The sequence below is a fragment of the Antechinus flavipes genome, chromosome 5, assembly GCF_016432865.1.
Source record: "Antechinus flavipes isolate AdamAnt ecotype Samford, QLD, Australia chromosome 5, AdamAnt_v2, whole genome shotgun sequence".
NCBI lineage: Eukaryota > Metazoa > Chordata > Mammalia > Dasyuromorphia > Dasyuridae > Antechinus > Antechinus flavipes.
In genome coordinates, this window is record NC_067402.1 from 21,327,594 (window position 1) to 21,345,099 (window position 17,506).

The following is a 17,506-nucleotide window of genomic DNA, read 5'->3' on the forward strand; positions in this document are numbered from 1 at the left end:
TCTTCCTTAAATGCTTGATGGGACACCAGGAAGCTGCAAGCTCCTCATAAACAAAAATGGGTTCTGGAAACAATGTCTTTTTGATCCATTTGTCCCGATAAATTTATAAGGCCAGCTCCTCTGGGTTCCCCAGAGCTGATTGTTAGATTTCCAAGGTGAGTATTTACACTTCCAGAACCCAAGGCATCTGTTAACACTGGATTTATTGTTTTATCGACTGCTTAGACTTAAAAAAGCGATGGAGAAAATGTTACTGCAGATTAAACTCCAGAGTGTTCTGGGTGTACTTTTGTGGGAGAGCTGGTTGTTAAATGTTTACCTATCACACCCCAACTGTTAGCCCTCTCCTGGCTATCCCAATTAAATGAGCACTAGTTGTTCACACAGGTACCTGGAAACAGGAAGGAGAGCGCCCCCTGCCTTCAAGGAGCTTCCGTTCTTCATAATGGGAATGTTAAGGTGGACATGAACATGGACTCGGACCCACTCCGATGCCGATCTGTGCACTAATTTCCCTTCCCCCTCCTAGAAGTCCCTCTCCCTCCTCCCTTGCACCTTTTTACGGCATTTTCTTTTGTTTGTGTGTTTTATTCCCTTATCTCTCTCTACACCTGCCCTTGGCCCCTGAAAGTGATAGGATCTTTGAGAGAAGACTCTCCTTTATCTTCAAAGTGAACTGAACGTTGCCATGGAGAGGCCTGGGCCTGGGTTCAGATGCTGCCTTAGGTACTTATTTGCTAGGTGACCTGCCCCTCAGCTTCATCTGTGAAATGGGACAATCATCCATCCCATGCAGGGATTTTTGAAGCTCAGATGGCAATGGAAGATGGCCTTGGTAAATGTGAGCTGTTGTGGTTATTTGATGGGGGGTCAGCCACTGGCTTTTCGCTCAGATGGCTTCCTGGGACCAAGGACAGTGCATCCTCCTGGATCCACAGGGATTCCCCTCTGGGTGGCGACTTTGTAACAGAAGTGTCCAGTTCCAAATATGGCCCACCTTGGTTCCAGCCTCTAGGCGCTTCCCTACCAGGAACACAGATGAGGGAAGAGGAAAGGACTGCAGGAGGCTCTCAGAGGGCTGGGGTCGTCACTCCTGCCTTGGGCCAAGCCTGCTGTTTGCACTCAGGAGGGGTTCCAGGAGAGAGCACTGGAGACGCTGCGGGAGGACCCCAGGCTCCGTCACCACCGGGAGCTGGGACAGTGTGGACATTGGTGGGCTCCTCCCCACTGAGCTCTGACTTCACGTGTGGAGGAGTTGGAAGTGAGGCTCAAAGGGGACTGGTAATAAGACCTTAAAGTGGGCCCAGGGCTGACGGCCACTAGCAATGCCCGTGGATCTGGGAGGTCATGGCTGGACTGGGGCCTCTGTCCTGGGTTCTAGTCTTGCCTCTGATGCTCCCCTGGTGGGGAGACCCTCCCCACTGAGGCCTGGTCCCGTCATTTTCCCCAAATGCCTGGAGCTCTATGGAGATCGAGGGCTCGGCTGAGATAGGTCAGTGCTTCGTCCTTGCTGGTCTGAAGGCCCTTTTTGGCCACAGAAGAGTTGCTTCGACCTTGGTCCCACTGGCTGGTGACTCCTCAGGTCCAAGGGAACAGTACCTCCTAAATCAGCACCTGGGTCCCTGCTTCTAGTTCTTGCCCCAGTTGGGGCCTGGGGAATTCTGGGCCCTTCCTGGGCAGCAACCTGCATGACGGACTCCATCACTCCTCATCCGCTCTCACCCCTGGAATCCTCCCTGGTCCCAAGCTAACTGGCTGGACTTCCTGCACTTGCAGCGGTCCCTGCACAGCCGGCCGCCATTCTGCAGGATGCTCCTTTCTTGGCTTTGCGGCAGCCTTGTATCCTTCCAGCCTCCCCTAGGACGTGCCTGTGCCTCCCTCACCGTCGGTCCTTTCTGTGCCTTTGTTCTTGTCCCCCGAAGCGCATCACCTGTTGGGAGGGGGGAGGGGGGAGGTAAAGGAAGGGGGTGGAGACACTTTCCCTCTGGGCACGTGTTCACAGAACACCAGCATGTTAGGGGCTCACTACGCCACAAAGCGATCCCGGAGCCGGCTCAGGCCACCTCCTGCACACCTTTCTCTGATAAATCAGAAGCTTCTTGTGCTGTGAGAGACCCTGTTCCTGCCTGCTCGCCATGAAGGTGGCAGCTCGGACCTCTCTGATCATCAGCGAGCTTGCTCTCCCACTGAAGGGCAGAGAGCAGGGATTTAGTCCCGGCCGGAAAGTCCAGAGCCTGGTAAGTTGGGTCCGGCTTTTCTGCCGTGAGGACTGGGGGTCTCTCCTGGGCTCCCCTCCGCTTCCCAGAAGTAGGAAGCAAGGCGAACATCGGCACTCCGAGCAACCTCTGGCGGTCCCTTTCTCCACGGAATAAAAGGCCCTTCTGCCTCCAGCCAGGCTGATGGTTCAGCCTGTGCTCACTGAGAGCGTTTCAGAACTGGCACTATGGTGGGCATTCCGAGACCCGAGCTGTCATCTCTAGTCGATCTCTAAGGCACTCCTTTCCACTGGTTTCAATTTCAGGGGTTTCTCTCCTTTCTACTAGTTTCAATTTCAGGAGTTTCCTTTCCACTGATTTTGATTTTAGGGGTTTTATCCCTTTCCACTGGTTTCGATTATTTCAAGGGTTTCTCTCTTTTCCTTTGGTTTCAGTTACTTCAGGAGTTTCTCTCCTTTTCACTGGTTTCACTTTTAGGGGATTTCTCTCCTTTCCACTGGTTTTGATTATTTCAGGGGTTTCTCTCCTTTCCACTGGTTTCACTTTTAGGGGTTTCTCTCCTTTCCACTGGTTTCGATTATTTCAAGGGTTTCTCTCTTTTCCATTGGTTTCAGTTATTTCAGGAGTTTCTCTCCTTTCCACTGGTTTCACTTTTAGGGGTTTCTCTCTCCACTGGTTTTGATTTTAAGGGTTTCTCTCCTTTTCCACTGGCTTGTTATTTCAGAGGTTTTTCTCTTTTCCACTGGTTTCATTTTCAGGGGTTTCTCTCCTTTCCACTGGTTTTCATTTCAGGGGTTTCTTTTCCATTGGTTTCAGTTATTTCAGGAGTTTCCTCTCCTTTCCACTGAGGAGTCCTGGAGGAGCCTGAATCAGCCCAGGGGCCGTGGCTGGAGGGGACATCTCTCCCTGAGGGTGAGGGTTCTCAGTCGGCTCCCTCTTGGGATTCTGCTGGTAATGCTCCAAGTTGACATGCCCCATTCCCCGCACTGGCGGCATGGGGACGCATTGCATGACAGAGCAGTTTAGCCAGGGGGTGGAGGGAGGACCAGGTGGGAGATCTAGCTCAGCTTTAGAACATGAGATAAACACCTGGAAGCCTGTCCCTGGAAGCCCAGCCGGCATCTCTGCCCCTCCCTTAGTGTTGCACATGGTGGGAATCTCACAGAGAACCTGCTAATCCTGGGAACAGGATAGGCTCTGGTCGGGACTCTGGCTTAGATCTGCCTACAACAGTGCCAGCTGTGAGCCTCAAGCTTTGTGGCCCAGTGCTGCCCTTCTTGCCAGCAGGACAGTGGCCACGTGCCCACCTTGAGACCACCCTCCTTAGTTCCTCAGGAAGCCTCTCAGTCCAGCAGAGCTGCCTTTGGGTTTCAGGTTCCCACCAGCCTAACATGGCTCCCGAGCAGGACCTCCTCCATGTGCACGCCCCACAAACCGTCCCAGGGAGCCCACTCAGGCTGTGGCCTGGTTTGCAGGTAGCCACAGCCGGGTGGTAAGCACAGAATCAGAATGTGCCACCCTGGGCCTTTCACACACTTCTCAGAGTTTTTAGAACAATTTTAAGCCCACACACGCTAACACAGCATCCCACACGCCCTGCTTGGGCTCCAGGAGCCTTGGGGAACCTCTGAAGAGGGGCTAGGTCAGCACCAGCAGAAGGAGCTTCCTACATCCAAGGACAGCCCAGGTTAGGACACAAGGTCCAGAACTGGCCTAGGCACGGCATCGTGGCAGCTACATTTCCAAACTCCTCCTCCTTAGCTAATAACTAAGGTTGTGTGACAACAGCCTAGGTGAGAACACAAGGTCCCGAACTGGCCTAGGCACGGCATCATGGTGGCTGCATTTCCAAACTCCTCCTCCTTAGCTAATAACTAAGGTTGTGTGACCACAACCCAGGAAGTGAAAGAAGCCCAGAGCCTAGGCCACAGGGAGGAGGAGGGGGGCCGCCAACCACAGGTGCCATATTGGGATTAAAGGGCAGCACTGGCAAGCTGAAAAATCCATGGAGTTTGACTTTTCCTCTCACAGTAAATGTTCCTTTAGCTTCTTTCAAGGTTAAATGAAAGGAGGTACAGAAGAACACAAAGACACTTAACACAAAACTCGAATTAACTTTATTTCCCCTCATCACAATGTGTCTGCATTGAGCTTCAAAGTAACCAACTAAAAACCAAATCTCCAAATGACAAAAACAAGGTGTCAGAAATCCAGATCTATTTGTTTGTTTTTATTTTGTGAAAATGTTACAGCCATTGTTGGTCTGTAAAAGAACCATCATCAGGGTCAAAAATGAGTTTTTATAAATTGAAAACAAAACCAAAAAAAACCCAAAAAACCAAACATTCTACACTTTGGGAAGGAAAATCAGCAGTAATATCCTCACTGAAGGTTGTAAATTACATTTTTCTTCATAAAAGGTACATACTATTCCTCATATTCCACCAAAAGCAGTGGTGTAAGTTATAATTTTTTTTTAATATAGATATGTATAAAACCCCCCAACTGGGACAGCTTGTGGTAGGAAGCACTTTCCCTCTTCTCAAAGCACTCTCCTCCAAGGGCTGCAGAGAATTCTACGTCTTCCTCCTCAAGCTGCCGGGAACAGGTAAGGGCGCACGTCCCATACCCGCCAAGTGTGAGCGCGTGTCGCTGGACAGACCTGTCACCATTTTGTAAATGAAATAAGGAGCACCTCGCTAAAGGCAGAGTGTTTCACCAAATTGCTGGCGCATCCAAGGGAAGGAGTTCGCCTTCGGCCGGTCACGGGGTGGGTGTCGCACACACAAATCGGGCGACTTTTTGAATCATCTCCCTCTCTTTTCTTGCATAAAGAGCTCGCCAGGGTTATTTATTTTGCACAGCACCCTTGGTGCAGTTTCTCCAAGTGCCAAAAGACACACATTTAGCCCTTGAATGACTAGCATGCACAGGAACCGCCCCGATGAGACCCACAGAAAAGCTGCCGCCGCCAACACCTTTGACATCGATGTAAATAAAGATGCCGCGCTGTGGTGGGAGTGGCAGCAGCTTCTCGGTGGATGGCGCAAACCCGTGGAGAAATAGAAACGCACATTTGATGAAACATTCTTTACATCGAGAAACATGGAAATAAATATTCAAGGAAGGGTATTCCAGTTTCTAATAGCTGTCTCCCAATCTGTAACTCATTTTCTAATTGTTTAAAAAGCTCAATACACTTTATAATTTGCATTTTACATATTGCTGTTCAGGTATCTCAAAGGAAGTGCAGGTCTCGTAAAAGAATTAAAAAAGAAAACTGACAAATTTGCATGTGCCAGGGACCAGATTCGAGGGTTCTTTGGTGCAGTTAAGTCCAAATTCTTGGCGTGGAAAGAGAATATGTACCAATAAAAAATCAAATCTGCTGCTAGACATTCACAGCAGTGCTCGGTCTTGCTTCACATTACAAATCTAAAACAGCTGTTCTCAATAAGCCAATATTTTTAAATCAGACATTGCCTGAAAATTTTGTACATGAATCTGGACCAGTGATGGTTCTGTACCCTCATGTTGCTGTGAAACATGACTGGAGCTAAAGGCAAAGACTGGTCATCTCAAGGACAACTGCCCGCAACCAGCGCTCAGAACAGTCTCTTTTAAACAGTCTTCTTGCTGGGTCTTTTCCCCTTCTTTAAAAGTAGTTTGTTTTTAATGTAGCCGCGCTTCCTCTTGGTAGTCTGAAAAGGAAGAACACCGAGAGTTAGGGCGTCCAGCTCCTGTGACCTGATGACCACCTTCTCTCCCCCTCCCCGCCGAGGTTGCATCAAGACCCATGTCCACGGTACTGCTTCAGCTCTCCAAGCAGCCTTGTGGGTGATACCGTTGCCACCCCTCAAGAAGGGCCCCATGATTGCCTTCCCCTCTGACCCTGAACGAGGAGGCCCCTTGCACAAAGGCACCACGTGCGGCCTCTGGGCTGACCTCTGTAGGAGCTCAGATTCTGGTTCTGTTGCCCAGGAATCCAAAGGAGCCTCCGGCTGGTCCTGACCCTGTATGTTTAAGTAAGTACCAGTCACTTGGAGCTTTCAGGATGCTCCAGGCCAGATTAATTACTGAACAAAGGGCCCAACATGCTCCATTTGGGGAGGAGGCGATGAGAGAGCAGGATGCAGCAGGCCTCAGCTCCTACACCTGGGGTTCTAAGAGCCTCCAAGCTTTGCCCTCAGTGGCTAGAAAATCCTGGTGAGTGACAGGGCAGAGTTAGGCCCCCCATGAGACAGGATAGGGGGTCCAAGTTTCTCCACAGCCATCCCTGGGCTCCCTGAGACTCCAGCCTTTAGCTCCTTAGAAGACCTTACAAGCAAGGCTGCCTCAAGGTTTTGTGGAGCCAACGTTTCTCAGCCCCTAGAATGTCTTTCCCCAATTGTCACTAAGATGCGATTAATTCTAAGTACTCAAAAGTACTTTGTTCCCCCCGTCAAGACTGTCCTGGATGACCAGAAGGGGATGGGCAAGTCATTTCACAGGTCCCACAGAAGTGGTCAGTCTTTAGTGGAACAGATGGGCCATTTTGCTGGAAAGATTGTTTAGATTTTGTTTCCTCAACACTGGAAACATGCTTTTTAGGTATCTCACAATGAGTAGTTTAAAGTGTGATCTCAAAGTCCCCCAGAACTGGGGCTTATCAGTGAAGGGCTCTAGAAGGCCCTGCCTTTGCCACCTCAGACTGGGGAATGGGGATAAACAGGGGTTCCCTGTCTCTTCAGTTGGAGGGTGGGACAGGAGCTTGGCCAGGGAAGAAGCAAAATATCTGGAAGTTATCAGTTCAAAATGGTGCCGTTAGCACCCCCTTCCCTACTTCCTGTCCCCTTAACTGGAATGAGGAGTGAGGGAAGTGCCCTTTAAAATGTCAGTCCATCAGCAATGCTAAGTCCCATAAGGAATATTTTCCCATTTTTTAAAGGGGCTTTAAATTGACTCATTTTTATTAAACAAAGGTCATCTTCACTAACTCAGAATGAGCATCCAAAGCCTTAGGAAAAGGCAGCCAAGCGAGCTCCAGGTTGGGCATTGCATCTAGTCACTTTTTCCCTGCCAAGAGAAGCCATCAGCTGTTTCCCCCAAACCCTGTCATGGGCCCCACTGCCCACTTCTGCCCAGCCATGGCAGCTCTCAAGAGGGTTTTACCTTGTTGGTGTTTAATAAATGGCTGCCGAAGCCCGGGGATGGAGTCTTCCCCCGATCCCCTGGGGGCTAACACATTGGACGGCCCCTGAGCCCAACCTTCTGGCTTGGAGTCCCCAGCCTGGGTACTTGGCCTGCCACTACCTGTCTCCACATAGAACCGGGCTGATGGAGGACCAGGTGGCTAGCACCCAGTAGTTACTACGCAGGTGTTTCCTACCACAATGGTGGTAGGGAGAGAGAGAGAAGACATGATTTAAAAACAATATGGCACAGAGACTGCCTATCTAACAGTGGCAGGTTTTCTTCTGACACCATTTCAGATCCCAGGAATCGCTTTGCATGTAAGGAACTGCAGGGTGAGGGAGGGTCACTATGTGAAGGGACGGGTCCTCAGATCCCTCTCCCAGCATGCTTGCCCACTGCCCCTGCCGTAATTAGCAAAAGGGGATCCCAGTGATCTCTTTTGTAACTCCATCATTCACATTGCAGTCATTATGAGGTTTTTTGGGAATCGTGGTTCTAGAAAATATCCAGCCCTGTTTCCCCGAGGGACAAGATAGGAAGGCCGTGCCGAACACACAATGTGGAGTGCGTCACAAGCAAGTGAAGATTTCAGTTTATTTCACAATGGAGGAAGAAGCCCAACACCAAAAGAATATGACGTTTAATTCTTTCATACAAAATGTCACCATTTAAACGGTTTGGCATTTTCACTTTAAGACAAATTCTGCAAGAAATACCCACAGGAAAATTAGGAGTGAGCCCCAGTGCCCGGCACGAGGCTGCCACCTGCTGGTGACCGCCGCCGGCCCTCGCACAGCGCACAGAACATGGAGGTTACCGACAGGACGTCAAACACAGACATTTGGCTTGGAGAAACGACTCATTTACCAGTGACGAGCGAGCCAACCCCCCCCTTTTTAGGATCATTTCCCTGGGAACCCACCTTCTTTGACAAATACTTCTGTTTGGATAAAATGTTGGTGACTCTAGGCTTGTGGTCGAGGGTCTCCCTGTTCTCCAGCTGCTTCACCTTGTATATCCTAACAAGCCAGTGCTCGGACGTAAAGGCTTCTTCCAAATGTTTGAATTTAATGTCCTTGTTGCCGATCTCTGCATTACGTGTCCGGTCAAAGCCTGGGGGTGTCCGAAAATCCAGCTGCAGAAATGCAAAACATTCATGGAGGTGAGTCTGGGGAGAAAACAAGGGTCCAAGGGGGAGAGACCCAGGACCGGATGGGCAGCCAGAAGCCTGGATGTGGGATGGCTTCCACCTCTGCCAAGAGCAGCTCTGCTCTGGGAAAAGCAGCACAGCAGTCTCCTCTTCCCTCTCCTCTTCCTTCCCCCGCCCTCACCCTAGCCCCAGAAGGAACCACCCCCTTAAGATAAACAACAGATGAGATAGGGAGTGGGGTGGGGAAGGGGGTGCAGACTTCTCTGGCAGTCTGAGAAAACAGCAAGAGATGGCCCTCCAGCCCAATCTCCCTGCCACTGCCCCCAGGCTTTCCAGTTGTCCAGCCCAGAGCTGGGCTTCCAAGTCCAAGGCCTAGGAGTGTGCTTGCCTCACTCTAGTGACCCCATTGAAGATAGATGAAATTAGGCTTCAAGGCAATAGGGACAGAACCCTTTATTCTGACACTAGCTGTCAGTCAGGGCCTAACAAATCCCAAACAGACCCCTCAGCTCAGCAAGATACTGAGGATCAGGGCGGAGCACTAGGGAAAAGTCGCCTCTCCAGGATCACTTCAACCAAACTGACTTGGAGAAGGGAGCCTATCCCAGGAAGGTCCGACTTCCCCATCAGGGATCCCAACAAGGCCCGAGATGACCCGAGCCCTCACTCCCTTAGCCCAATCTTGACAGGAGGCCCCTGGACTCTGGGTTAGGGTTAGGGTTAGCTGGCAGCATTCTAGCGCTCAGTAGGAATGCCTGCGGCCTTACAAGAACAAAGATCCCCCAAATAGGAGTCTTTGCTGGGGCTCTGCAGTGAAAGGAAAAAGATGGACAGACATTTAGCAATTCCTCTCCCCAACGAGAAGCTTGACTAGGAACAGACTATCACAGCAACCCCCTTCTTCCCCACCTGGAGCTCCCCACTCACCTGCATTTCTCCAAATCTGTAATAGGACATTTTATACATGAGGCAGTTCAGTAAGGTTGGAGAGCCTGCCTTGTCTACCCGAAACTCTCCCTGGGGGGTGAAGTAGTCACTTTCCTGTAGGGAGGAACAGAGACATTTCTACATCAGCACAGCTCAAGAAATCCAGAGACCGCTTCCTTAGGTCCCTTTAAAACAGTCTCTTCAGTTACTCAATCCAGTCCAATAAGAAAACTAGTGTGAGACCACCAACGGTCAGGGCGTACGCTCACACATGCATGTGTAAGGAACTAATCTGAGAAAGAGCAGCCTGCCCAAGGCTGGATTCAGGAAAGCTTCCTGGAGAAGGAAGCGCAGGAGGCAACCCGTGGAGGAAGCTGCAGCCATTGGGAAGCAAAGGTTTTCCCACGGGGAGCAGACGGCAAATTCCTGAATGGCTGGGAGGGTTGTTTCCTTAGGATGTAGAAGAGGTGAAGGAGATAATGGGCTCCGTGTCACAACTGTATTGCTTAACAGAGAGAACTTTAGAATGCACATGTAACTAAAGCCATGACAGTAAACCCAGGCCATTGACACACTCAGAAGTGATAGTGGTGTCCTCCCCAGCTCCGGGCCTCCATCCTCAGTGTTTCCTGGATCGCTCCACTTTCCCTCTCCTTTCCTGTCCGGGCCACCCCTGTTGGAGATTCGGGCTCATCTGCCCTACTTATCCACTCTACCTCCACAGCTTGGAGTTGCTCCTTTACTCCAATCTGTGCCCCAAGACTTGGCCCATTCTGGTCCTTGGTCCTGCCTTTCCATGTGTCCACTTGTCTCACGACAAAGTCCTTCCTGGCCTATGCTAGCCCAGCTGACTGCCCCATTCTGGCCCATCTCTACCCCAACACTAGCAGCATCTTCATGCATAATCTCCCAGCGTAAGCTCCACCTTCTAGCAATGAGATGCTCATTCTCTCCCTCCAAGATCCTCAGGCTCTCACGTTAAGAGTCAGGGAACCTGTATTAAGCACCTACTATGTGCTAAATACTCTGCAGCCACTTCCCTACCTCTAACAGTTGAAAGGCCAAATCCAGACCTGGATTTGAACAGTTTAGACCCACAAACTAAAGGGTTAAGCAGCAGGTGCTTAATAAATGCATGACCCCGAGAAGGGAGCCTGATGCAAAAGAAGGCCTCACTTGACTCAGAACTGGAGCCAGTCATGCTGGTCAATGACCCCTTCCTCCGGTGCTCCCTCAGAGAGACGGACAAATCTCACCCCATAACGCCACACTGAGGTACAGCCTCAAGCACTTCTGTGATCGGGACTCTAGCCTGATTCAAAATACAAATATTCCACCTCGAGCGAAAGCTCATCTATTAGTTCAGGGGTTTTCAGTTATGTCTGATTTTTTGAGACCCCACGTGGGGTTGTATTGGCAAGGACACTGGCCTGGTTGGCCATTTCCTTCTCTAGTCCATTTTACAGAAAAGGAAACAGAGGCAGACATGGGGTCAGTGACTTGCCCAGGCTCACCCGGCTTTCCAGACTGCAGGTTCAATGCTGTGCTGTGCTGCCCAGCAACTAGTAGGAGAAGAACCTTAAGAGCAGTGACCTGTGCCTTCCAAGTCCACCCCAACACAGGGAGCACCACCTCCTCCTGTCCCCCCATTCTAAAGAGGGGTACCTCTTTTTGAGCTTCCCCTCTAGGGACAGGGATCCGACCCTGGCACTCCAGACCAATGAAAAGGTTGCTCTGGTCAACATGTGCGCACTAAAACCCCTGGACCAGACGATGCCTTTCTGGGCTCTGATCAGGCTCTTGCAGGGACACCCACACCATCCCCTTGTCCATGAAAGGTCCCTCCCTCCCCGGACAGGCAGCAGAGCTGAGATGCTGCTCCCTCTGTGGGAAAGCCCACTGGCCAGCCCTGGGTAAAGGGGGAGGAGAGGCGGGCGCTTTCTGATCTCTGACTTCCCTTCGGAGAGGACCAGGGGCAGCACAGAGCTGGACGTTCCCCAACAGGCGACTGTGCCTTTCCTTCCAAAGCTCGCTGGACTGGCTTTCGACCAGTCCTCCTGCTGGCCCAAGGGCTGCAGAGATGCACAAGACCAGGGGTGGGAAGGGACAGAAATATACCCAAGCCATCCCAAAGCAGGCTCGGGCAAAAACAGGGAGGACTGTGATGGGAAGTTGGAGTTAAGAGCCCACTTCCCACGAGTGATTTTTTTTTTAATTCTTGGAGGGGGCACCTCAAGGTGGAAAGGCACAAAACCCATTAAGCAGAGGACAGACATATTTGGCCCTAGGGGGGGCCAAGCTCACGAAGGTGGCAGGGGCCCAAGAAGGCAGTTGAGGGCTGGATGGAGGGAAGAACTGAAGGAGTCTGACGGACTATGGAGGAAGACTGACCCAGCAGTCCCATGATGGATGGGTGAAAACAGGCAACAAGTGGAGGGGACAAGCATGGGGGTTATGTCTAGGGTAGGTGGTTCGTAACCCTGGCTGACTGGATTACCAATGACTCACACTGCCCGTTTTTCTTGGGAACATCAGTCTTTCATAGTTCTAAGTTACTTCTTACCCGAATGTCTTTCGGATGCTCCCCTTCAGCTATCCTGACCATCCAGAGAAACTTATTGATATCATCACCAGAATAACCAATGACTCCTCCAAAAATAATCAAGACATAATCCACATCCAGGCTCCTCATGATCTTATAAGCTGCTGTTTCATTTGAAGACATGGCTTTCCCAACCTAGACCATATGTTCAAAACAAAAACAAAGCAACAGACATTGAAACCAGCTCCGGAGGCCCCACAGAGCTCTACTTTCAGTAGACTCTAAGAGAAATGGCGTTTTATGCAGATAGGTCATGAACTCAGGGTCACTTCAGCTTCCCAAACCAGACGCTTCTCGGCCGCATCCAGCCTGGGCTGGCTAGGCCTGGGTTCTGGGAGATGTGCCCGTGATGAAGGCCTCCATGCTCTGCAGCATGGGTGTTAATGGTGAGTTTCTCTGCTACAATTTCCAGACTCAAAATTCAATAATATACAAATAATTTTCAAAGCTAATCACCCAAAGAAAGCAGTTGTCAAAGGAATTTCCAACATCCACGTTCGGCCTGGTCCTGTACAGACTGGACAGAAGCCAGGCCAGTTGCCCAACCTCTCCCTTCATGTAAACGGACAGAGAAGCACCAAAAAGCGGGGAGCCAACAAGAGGCCCGGCATCCAGGCTCCCTCCGGCACCATTTCCCACGGCACACAGAACCCTCACCAGTGCAATGTGACTGTTATTCCACGTGTTGTTATCAACCAGCGTCGTCCTGTTGGCCATCCCGGCAATCTGGTAGCCATAATCCCACCAAGACATGACCCGGGCGTGTTCGTCGGTGTTCTGCCTTAGCCAGTAGTACGCTTCTCTGAAATCATCCAAGATATTCCTGGTGCTGAAACGAGATGACCGTACACTTTGAGATGAGGGGACTGACCTACCAGGGATGAAGATGCTACAGAACGCTGACCGTGACAAGCCAATTAGCGATGTGGACCCTGCTATGGCATCGAGGCCTCTGTCTGATGGGGGCGGGGTGTTGTGCTCACGACCTCCCCAGTCCCCCACGGACAGCTAGGGCTCTTCTCCTTACCCGTCATGGTTGTAGGAGGCCAGCACTATGCTGGGGCTGGAGTAGGCATTGCTCGTTACCCAGGTACAGTGGACTGCAAACATCATTAGCAACATCAGCATCAACATAGTGACGATGCTTTTGATGTTAGGCCCCAAGCCTTCTTCAGCCTTTTCTTGCTCAGATACGTGTTTCCTCACTTTACCTGCCTGAGGAAACAAAAAATCATTCACAACTTATTTTGCTTTTCCTTCTGTTAAGATCTCTCTCTCTCTTTGAAATTTATGTGAAAACAAGGTAGCTTATTTCCTCCTTTCTACCCAAACTTTCACCTCCCACTTTAACTTGAGCAGAAGCTTTGAATCAGCTTTGGGGCAAGAAGCCCCGTCCTCCTCCCAATGCTGGAGAAGCGGCATTCCCAAAGACGGGTTCTGCGCCAGCCACGCTCTCTCGGTACCCACCCGCAGGCCCCTCACAGGGGATGCTCCTTTGTGAGACAGCAGCACATTTGATCCTCCTGAAGAGAGGCAGACGGGGAGCATATTAACAAGCACAGCTTCCATCAAAGAATGAGCCGCAGGAAGAGACCCAAGCTCTACAAATGCAAACCCAAATGTGGATTTGGGATTATGGTGGATCATCTACTGAGGAAATGAGGAGCCTGGACTTCCAGAAATGCTCCTCCCCAAGCCCTTTCCGCTGGATCTCACTGGCAAGGAAGATCTCCTAACTCAGCAGCAGTGAGGACATTCACCCCTGTCAGTAGATAGCTGTGCTCTGTGCGCCCCTCCGGCACAAGCTCCCATCAAATGGGACATCATCTTTCCATTTACCAATCTGCCTCCCAGGGGTGATGTGGGTTTGACTTACATCCCATGTGACAACTGCAGGACTCAAATCAAACAATGACCATTTTTAATAAACTTCACTCAAGGCATTTTATCACCTCTCAAGCCAGAGTAAGAGCTTTCAAACATGATGCGCAAGCCCTGACTAGAACCCCAGAGCAGCCCCTGGCCAAAGGCCCAGAGTGGTCCCCTGTGCCAATCTGCCCAGCCCTGGACCTGTCTCCACTCCCCCTGGGGCTTCTCCAGGAGAAGCTGTCTCCCTGCAGGTCGCCTACCTTGTCATACAAGTTTCCTGGATTTCTTTTGTCGTCTTCGTCACTGCTGTCTTCCACGGGGGGGCTTTCCCGTTTGAGATCATCTCCCAGGTAGTGCTCAAAGACATTGGAGAAAGCAATTGCAGACAGCATGCAGACCACGGGGGTCAAAGTCAGCATCAGGCGCACCATCACCCCGGCAAAGTAGACGGCGCTGATTGCGTACAGAGCCACTGGGATGAGAGAGGTTCACTTTTAATCAGTAGAAAGTAGGAAACTCAACTTTTAGACAGTAATGACAAGACCAAAAATTCCTCCAAAGAACGGTTTCTTCTTTAGTTACCAATACTGGCCAATAATTAATAGCCACCATCATAAAGCATAACTTGTTATTAACTTCCATAATTAATGAGACTATGGCGTACTGAGATTGCAATGCTGTTACCAAGGAGATGGGGATTCTTTTCATTCACATTTGTCAATAGTGATGGATTTTCTATGGCTGTTATGCCTTTAGAGGAAAATGCACTTATGTTAGACTTCATAAAGCCTGGGAAGGAAATGCACAATCCCCTACAAATCCTCCATGGCAAACCTCGGTAGTTAAAGTCTACTCTGGAGCAATAAATGAAGCAGAAATAATGCCATTTATTAAGTGAAATCTGTAGTGTCTCAAAGTCATTCCTGAGAGATCTAGAAGTTTGAAACACATTCTGGAAGGTCAGAAACACCTGGAAACCACATGAAATCACAGAAAAGTGACTTTTCTAGATTACTCCAGATGGACATTCTAGAAGTCTACGATGTCCTGTCCTCCATGGCCATTGGTGGAATCCCAATGCTCTCCTCCCTTGTATGATCAGAAATTGGAGCTAGATGAGCTCGGAGAAGCCCCTTTAAGTCCTATCCTCTCTCCCCCAGGGAATGAAGTGGCTAAAACTAAAATATCTCCCCCCCACCCCCACCCCCCAAAAAATCTTGGGCTTTCCCTTCTTGCCAAGATCAGGCCCAGTATCCTCCATCTAGTGCCCCTGCCCTGGTCTGCTCCTCTCAGGGTCACCCTGGATGAGAGCCTGGCTCCCTCTCCTGGGTAATCACACCCTGGACTCCTCCAAAGCCATGACACCTGTGTCTTTTTCAGAAGGGGCTGCCTCCACCCCCTGGATTCTGCTGTTTTGGTTCAAACACTTGGATTTGGAGTAATGCCTAGAAACATGGATTTTCAATATTCTATGTTGTAACTTAGTAATTCTTTTGTTGATCTGCTTTGTGGTCCTATGATCAAGAGAGTGCTCTGCTTAAAAACAGAATTTACTCAGTTTCACATAAATATTTTCTCCAACAAGAAATTCTAGGTGCTATAGCCTGGTTTTACAAGCTGCTTGGTAGCTCTCACAGTAGTAATTTTATTCAAGTGGGTTATATTCTCAGTAATAGACAAAAGTCTGGAAATTTAAGCCAGAATCTTACAATCTTAGGCAGACCACAGAGCAAATCCTTCAAATTTCTAACTCTATTAAGTTAAGAAAATGAAAATGTTCCATGAGCCAAAAATGAAATAATGTAACCTCCTCCAAGCAACTGAGACAACACTAGAAAAATGGTTAATAAATATATAAAGCACGTGCTGGTGAACCAGAGCCATCACTGAAACCATGTTAGTGAAAAGCTCTGAGTGCTATGGAATTACTTTTAAATCACATTAAAGTCACTCTTATCTTAAGATCATCTAAAATTGACTTGATTTTTATAATTGAGATGGGAGCAACACAGTCACTTTATGCTTGTAGTAGTTAGTCACAGGTAGTTACAAATTATTAAATGGTACCATTCATTCAAATATTATATTTACTTCCTGCTCTCTAGAAGAGCTGAGCTACTAACTTCTGTATATCAACTCATTGCTTAGCAATATAAATAGAATTATAAAAACACAGCTATTTTTAACAGTGGATTTTTAATCTGAAATATCAAAAATTTAAACCATTGAAACAATGGTTAACTTTGCCTAAATGGAGAAGATATAGAATATAATAAGTTCTATTATATATAATATATATACAAATAGAAATTTCATCAAGGCAATTATTTCAAATCAAAGTTATTTTTGAACATTTCTCTTACCAAACACTCTTTCATCATTTATATTTTTGATACAAAACCACAGGCCTGCTGGGAAGGTGCACACAAGAATATGGAGATCAAAGAAGAAGGATACCCATGTTGTAGGCTGATGTTCAGACACTGAGGCAATGATGGGAATGTGTATTTTTGCATACCTAGTTTAAGAAAGAAAGCATAATTTTGAAATGCTGCAAATTCCTTTCTTTCTAGACTTAAAGCATTTCTTTTCATGACCTTGGTGACTTCTCACCAAACTCGTTGCTGAAACAATGCTCAAAACAATATAAAAAGCTGGCTTTTGAGCCACTCTGGACCCACTCTGATTGGTTGTTTGACCCTGGCCAAAGACCAGACAAAAGGAGCCAATCTGACACAGGGGACAGAGAGCGTTTGTCCCTTGAAGTTTCTTCCACTTCTAACATTATAGCTTCTCCTCCTGTGATGGGCCTATGATAGGTGGCCCAGTGAGCTCAGCCCAAACTGAGGAAAATCATGGCGGGCCATTCAGGAGCACTCACAGAGATCAGACATAGAAGAGCTCTGATTTCCAATAAACTAGATAAATAAAATATTGCCCAAACTACAAGTTCTGCTCCCTCTGTCTGACTTTAAAGTAAAAACCCTGCATCTTATTAAATGCCATCTAATGGGCTCCAGGACTCTCCTGTACTTTTTATAAGTACATATTAAAAGGAATGTTATACAGTTATCGAGGAAAAAAAAAATTTGCCTAGAACTTAAATTTACATCATTAGCCAAAAAGATGGTGCAACCTGAACTGGACATAAAATAAATTAGAATAACTTTTCTACAAAAATACTAAACCACGGTCTCACATTTTCTGAGTCATTACATAGAACATCAAGTCAGCCAGTCATGTATGTGACATTTCTAGCTCAAACATTTTACTTCAGTCATTAAGGATAAAGAACCATGAGGATGGAATATCACATTAGACATGATTCTTAATAACGTAAGAAATATTTGTTTAAAAATACAAACTGATCAAAGGCTGCATTATCTCTTACAAGTATATCTTCTATTTCTGTTTGAAATAAACAGCCATAGACTTTATTTCCAAAACGATTAGCTCTGAATGTCATGTGTTACATATATACACCTATTAATGTCAGTTACAGGCAGAAGAGGAAAGCTATTCTACACGTCACTCAGTTGTCCATTCATGACTGAAAATAACAAGTGA

General features: G+C 48.5%; 1 protein-coding gene across 1 annotated transcript in view; it reads right to left on the reverse strand.

The window, feature by feature from the left end:
* Positions 1-4,310: 4,310 nt before the first annotated feature.
* The window catches only part of STT3B (STT3 oligosaccharyltransferase complex catalytic subunit B), an 80,864-nt gene continuing 67,668 nt past the window's right edge, over positions 4,311-17,506 (reverse strand). Inside the window, 8 exon segments of the mRNA XM_051962859.1 lie at positions 4,311-5,917; positions 8,314-8,526; positions 9,469-9,582; positions 12,032-12,205; positions 12,728-12,899; positions 13,098-13,285; positions 14,200-14,411; positions 16,303-16,457. Of these exon segments, the coding sequence (XP_051818819.1) occupies positions 5,837-5,917; positions 8,314-8,526; positions 9,469-9,582; positions 12,032-12,205; positions 12,728-12,899; positions 13,098-13,285; positions 14,200-14,411; positions 16,303-16,457 (1,309 nt within the window). The 3' untranslated portion in view covers positions 4,311-5,836.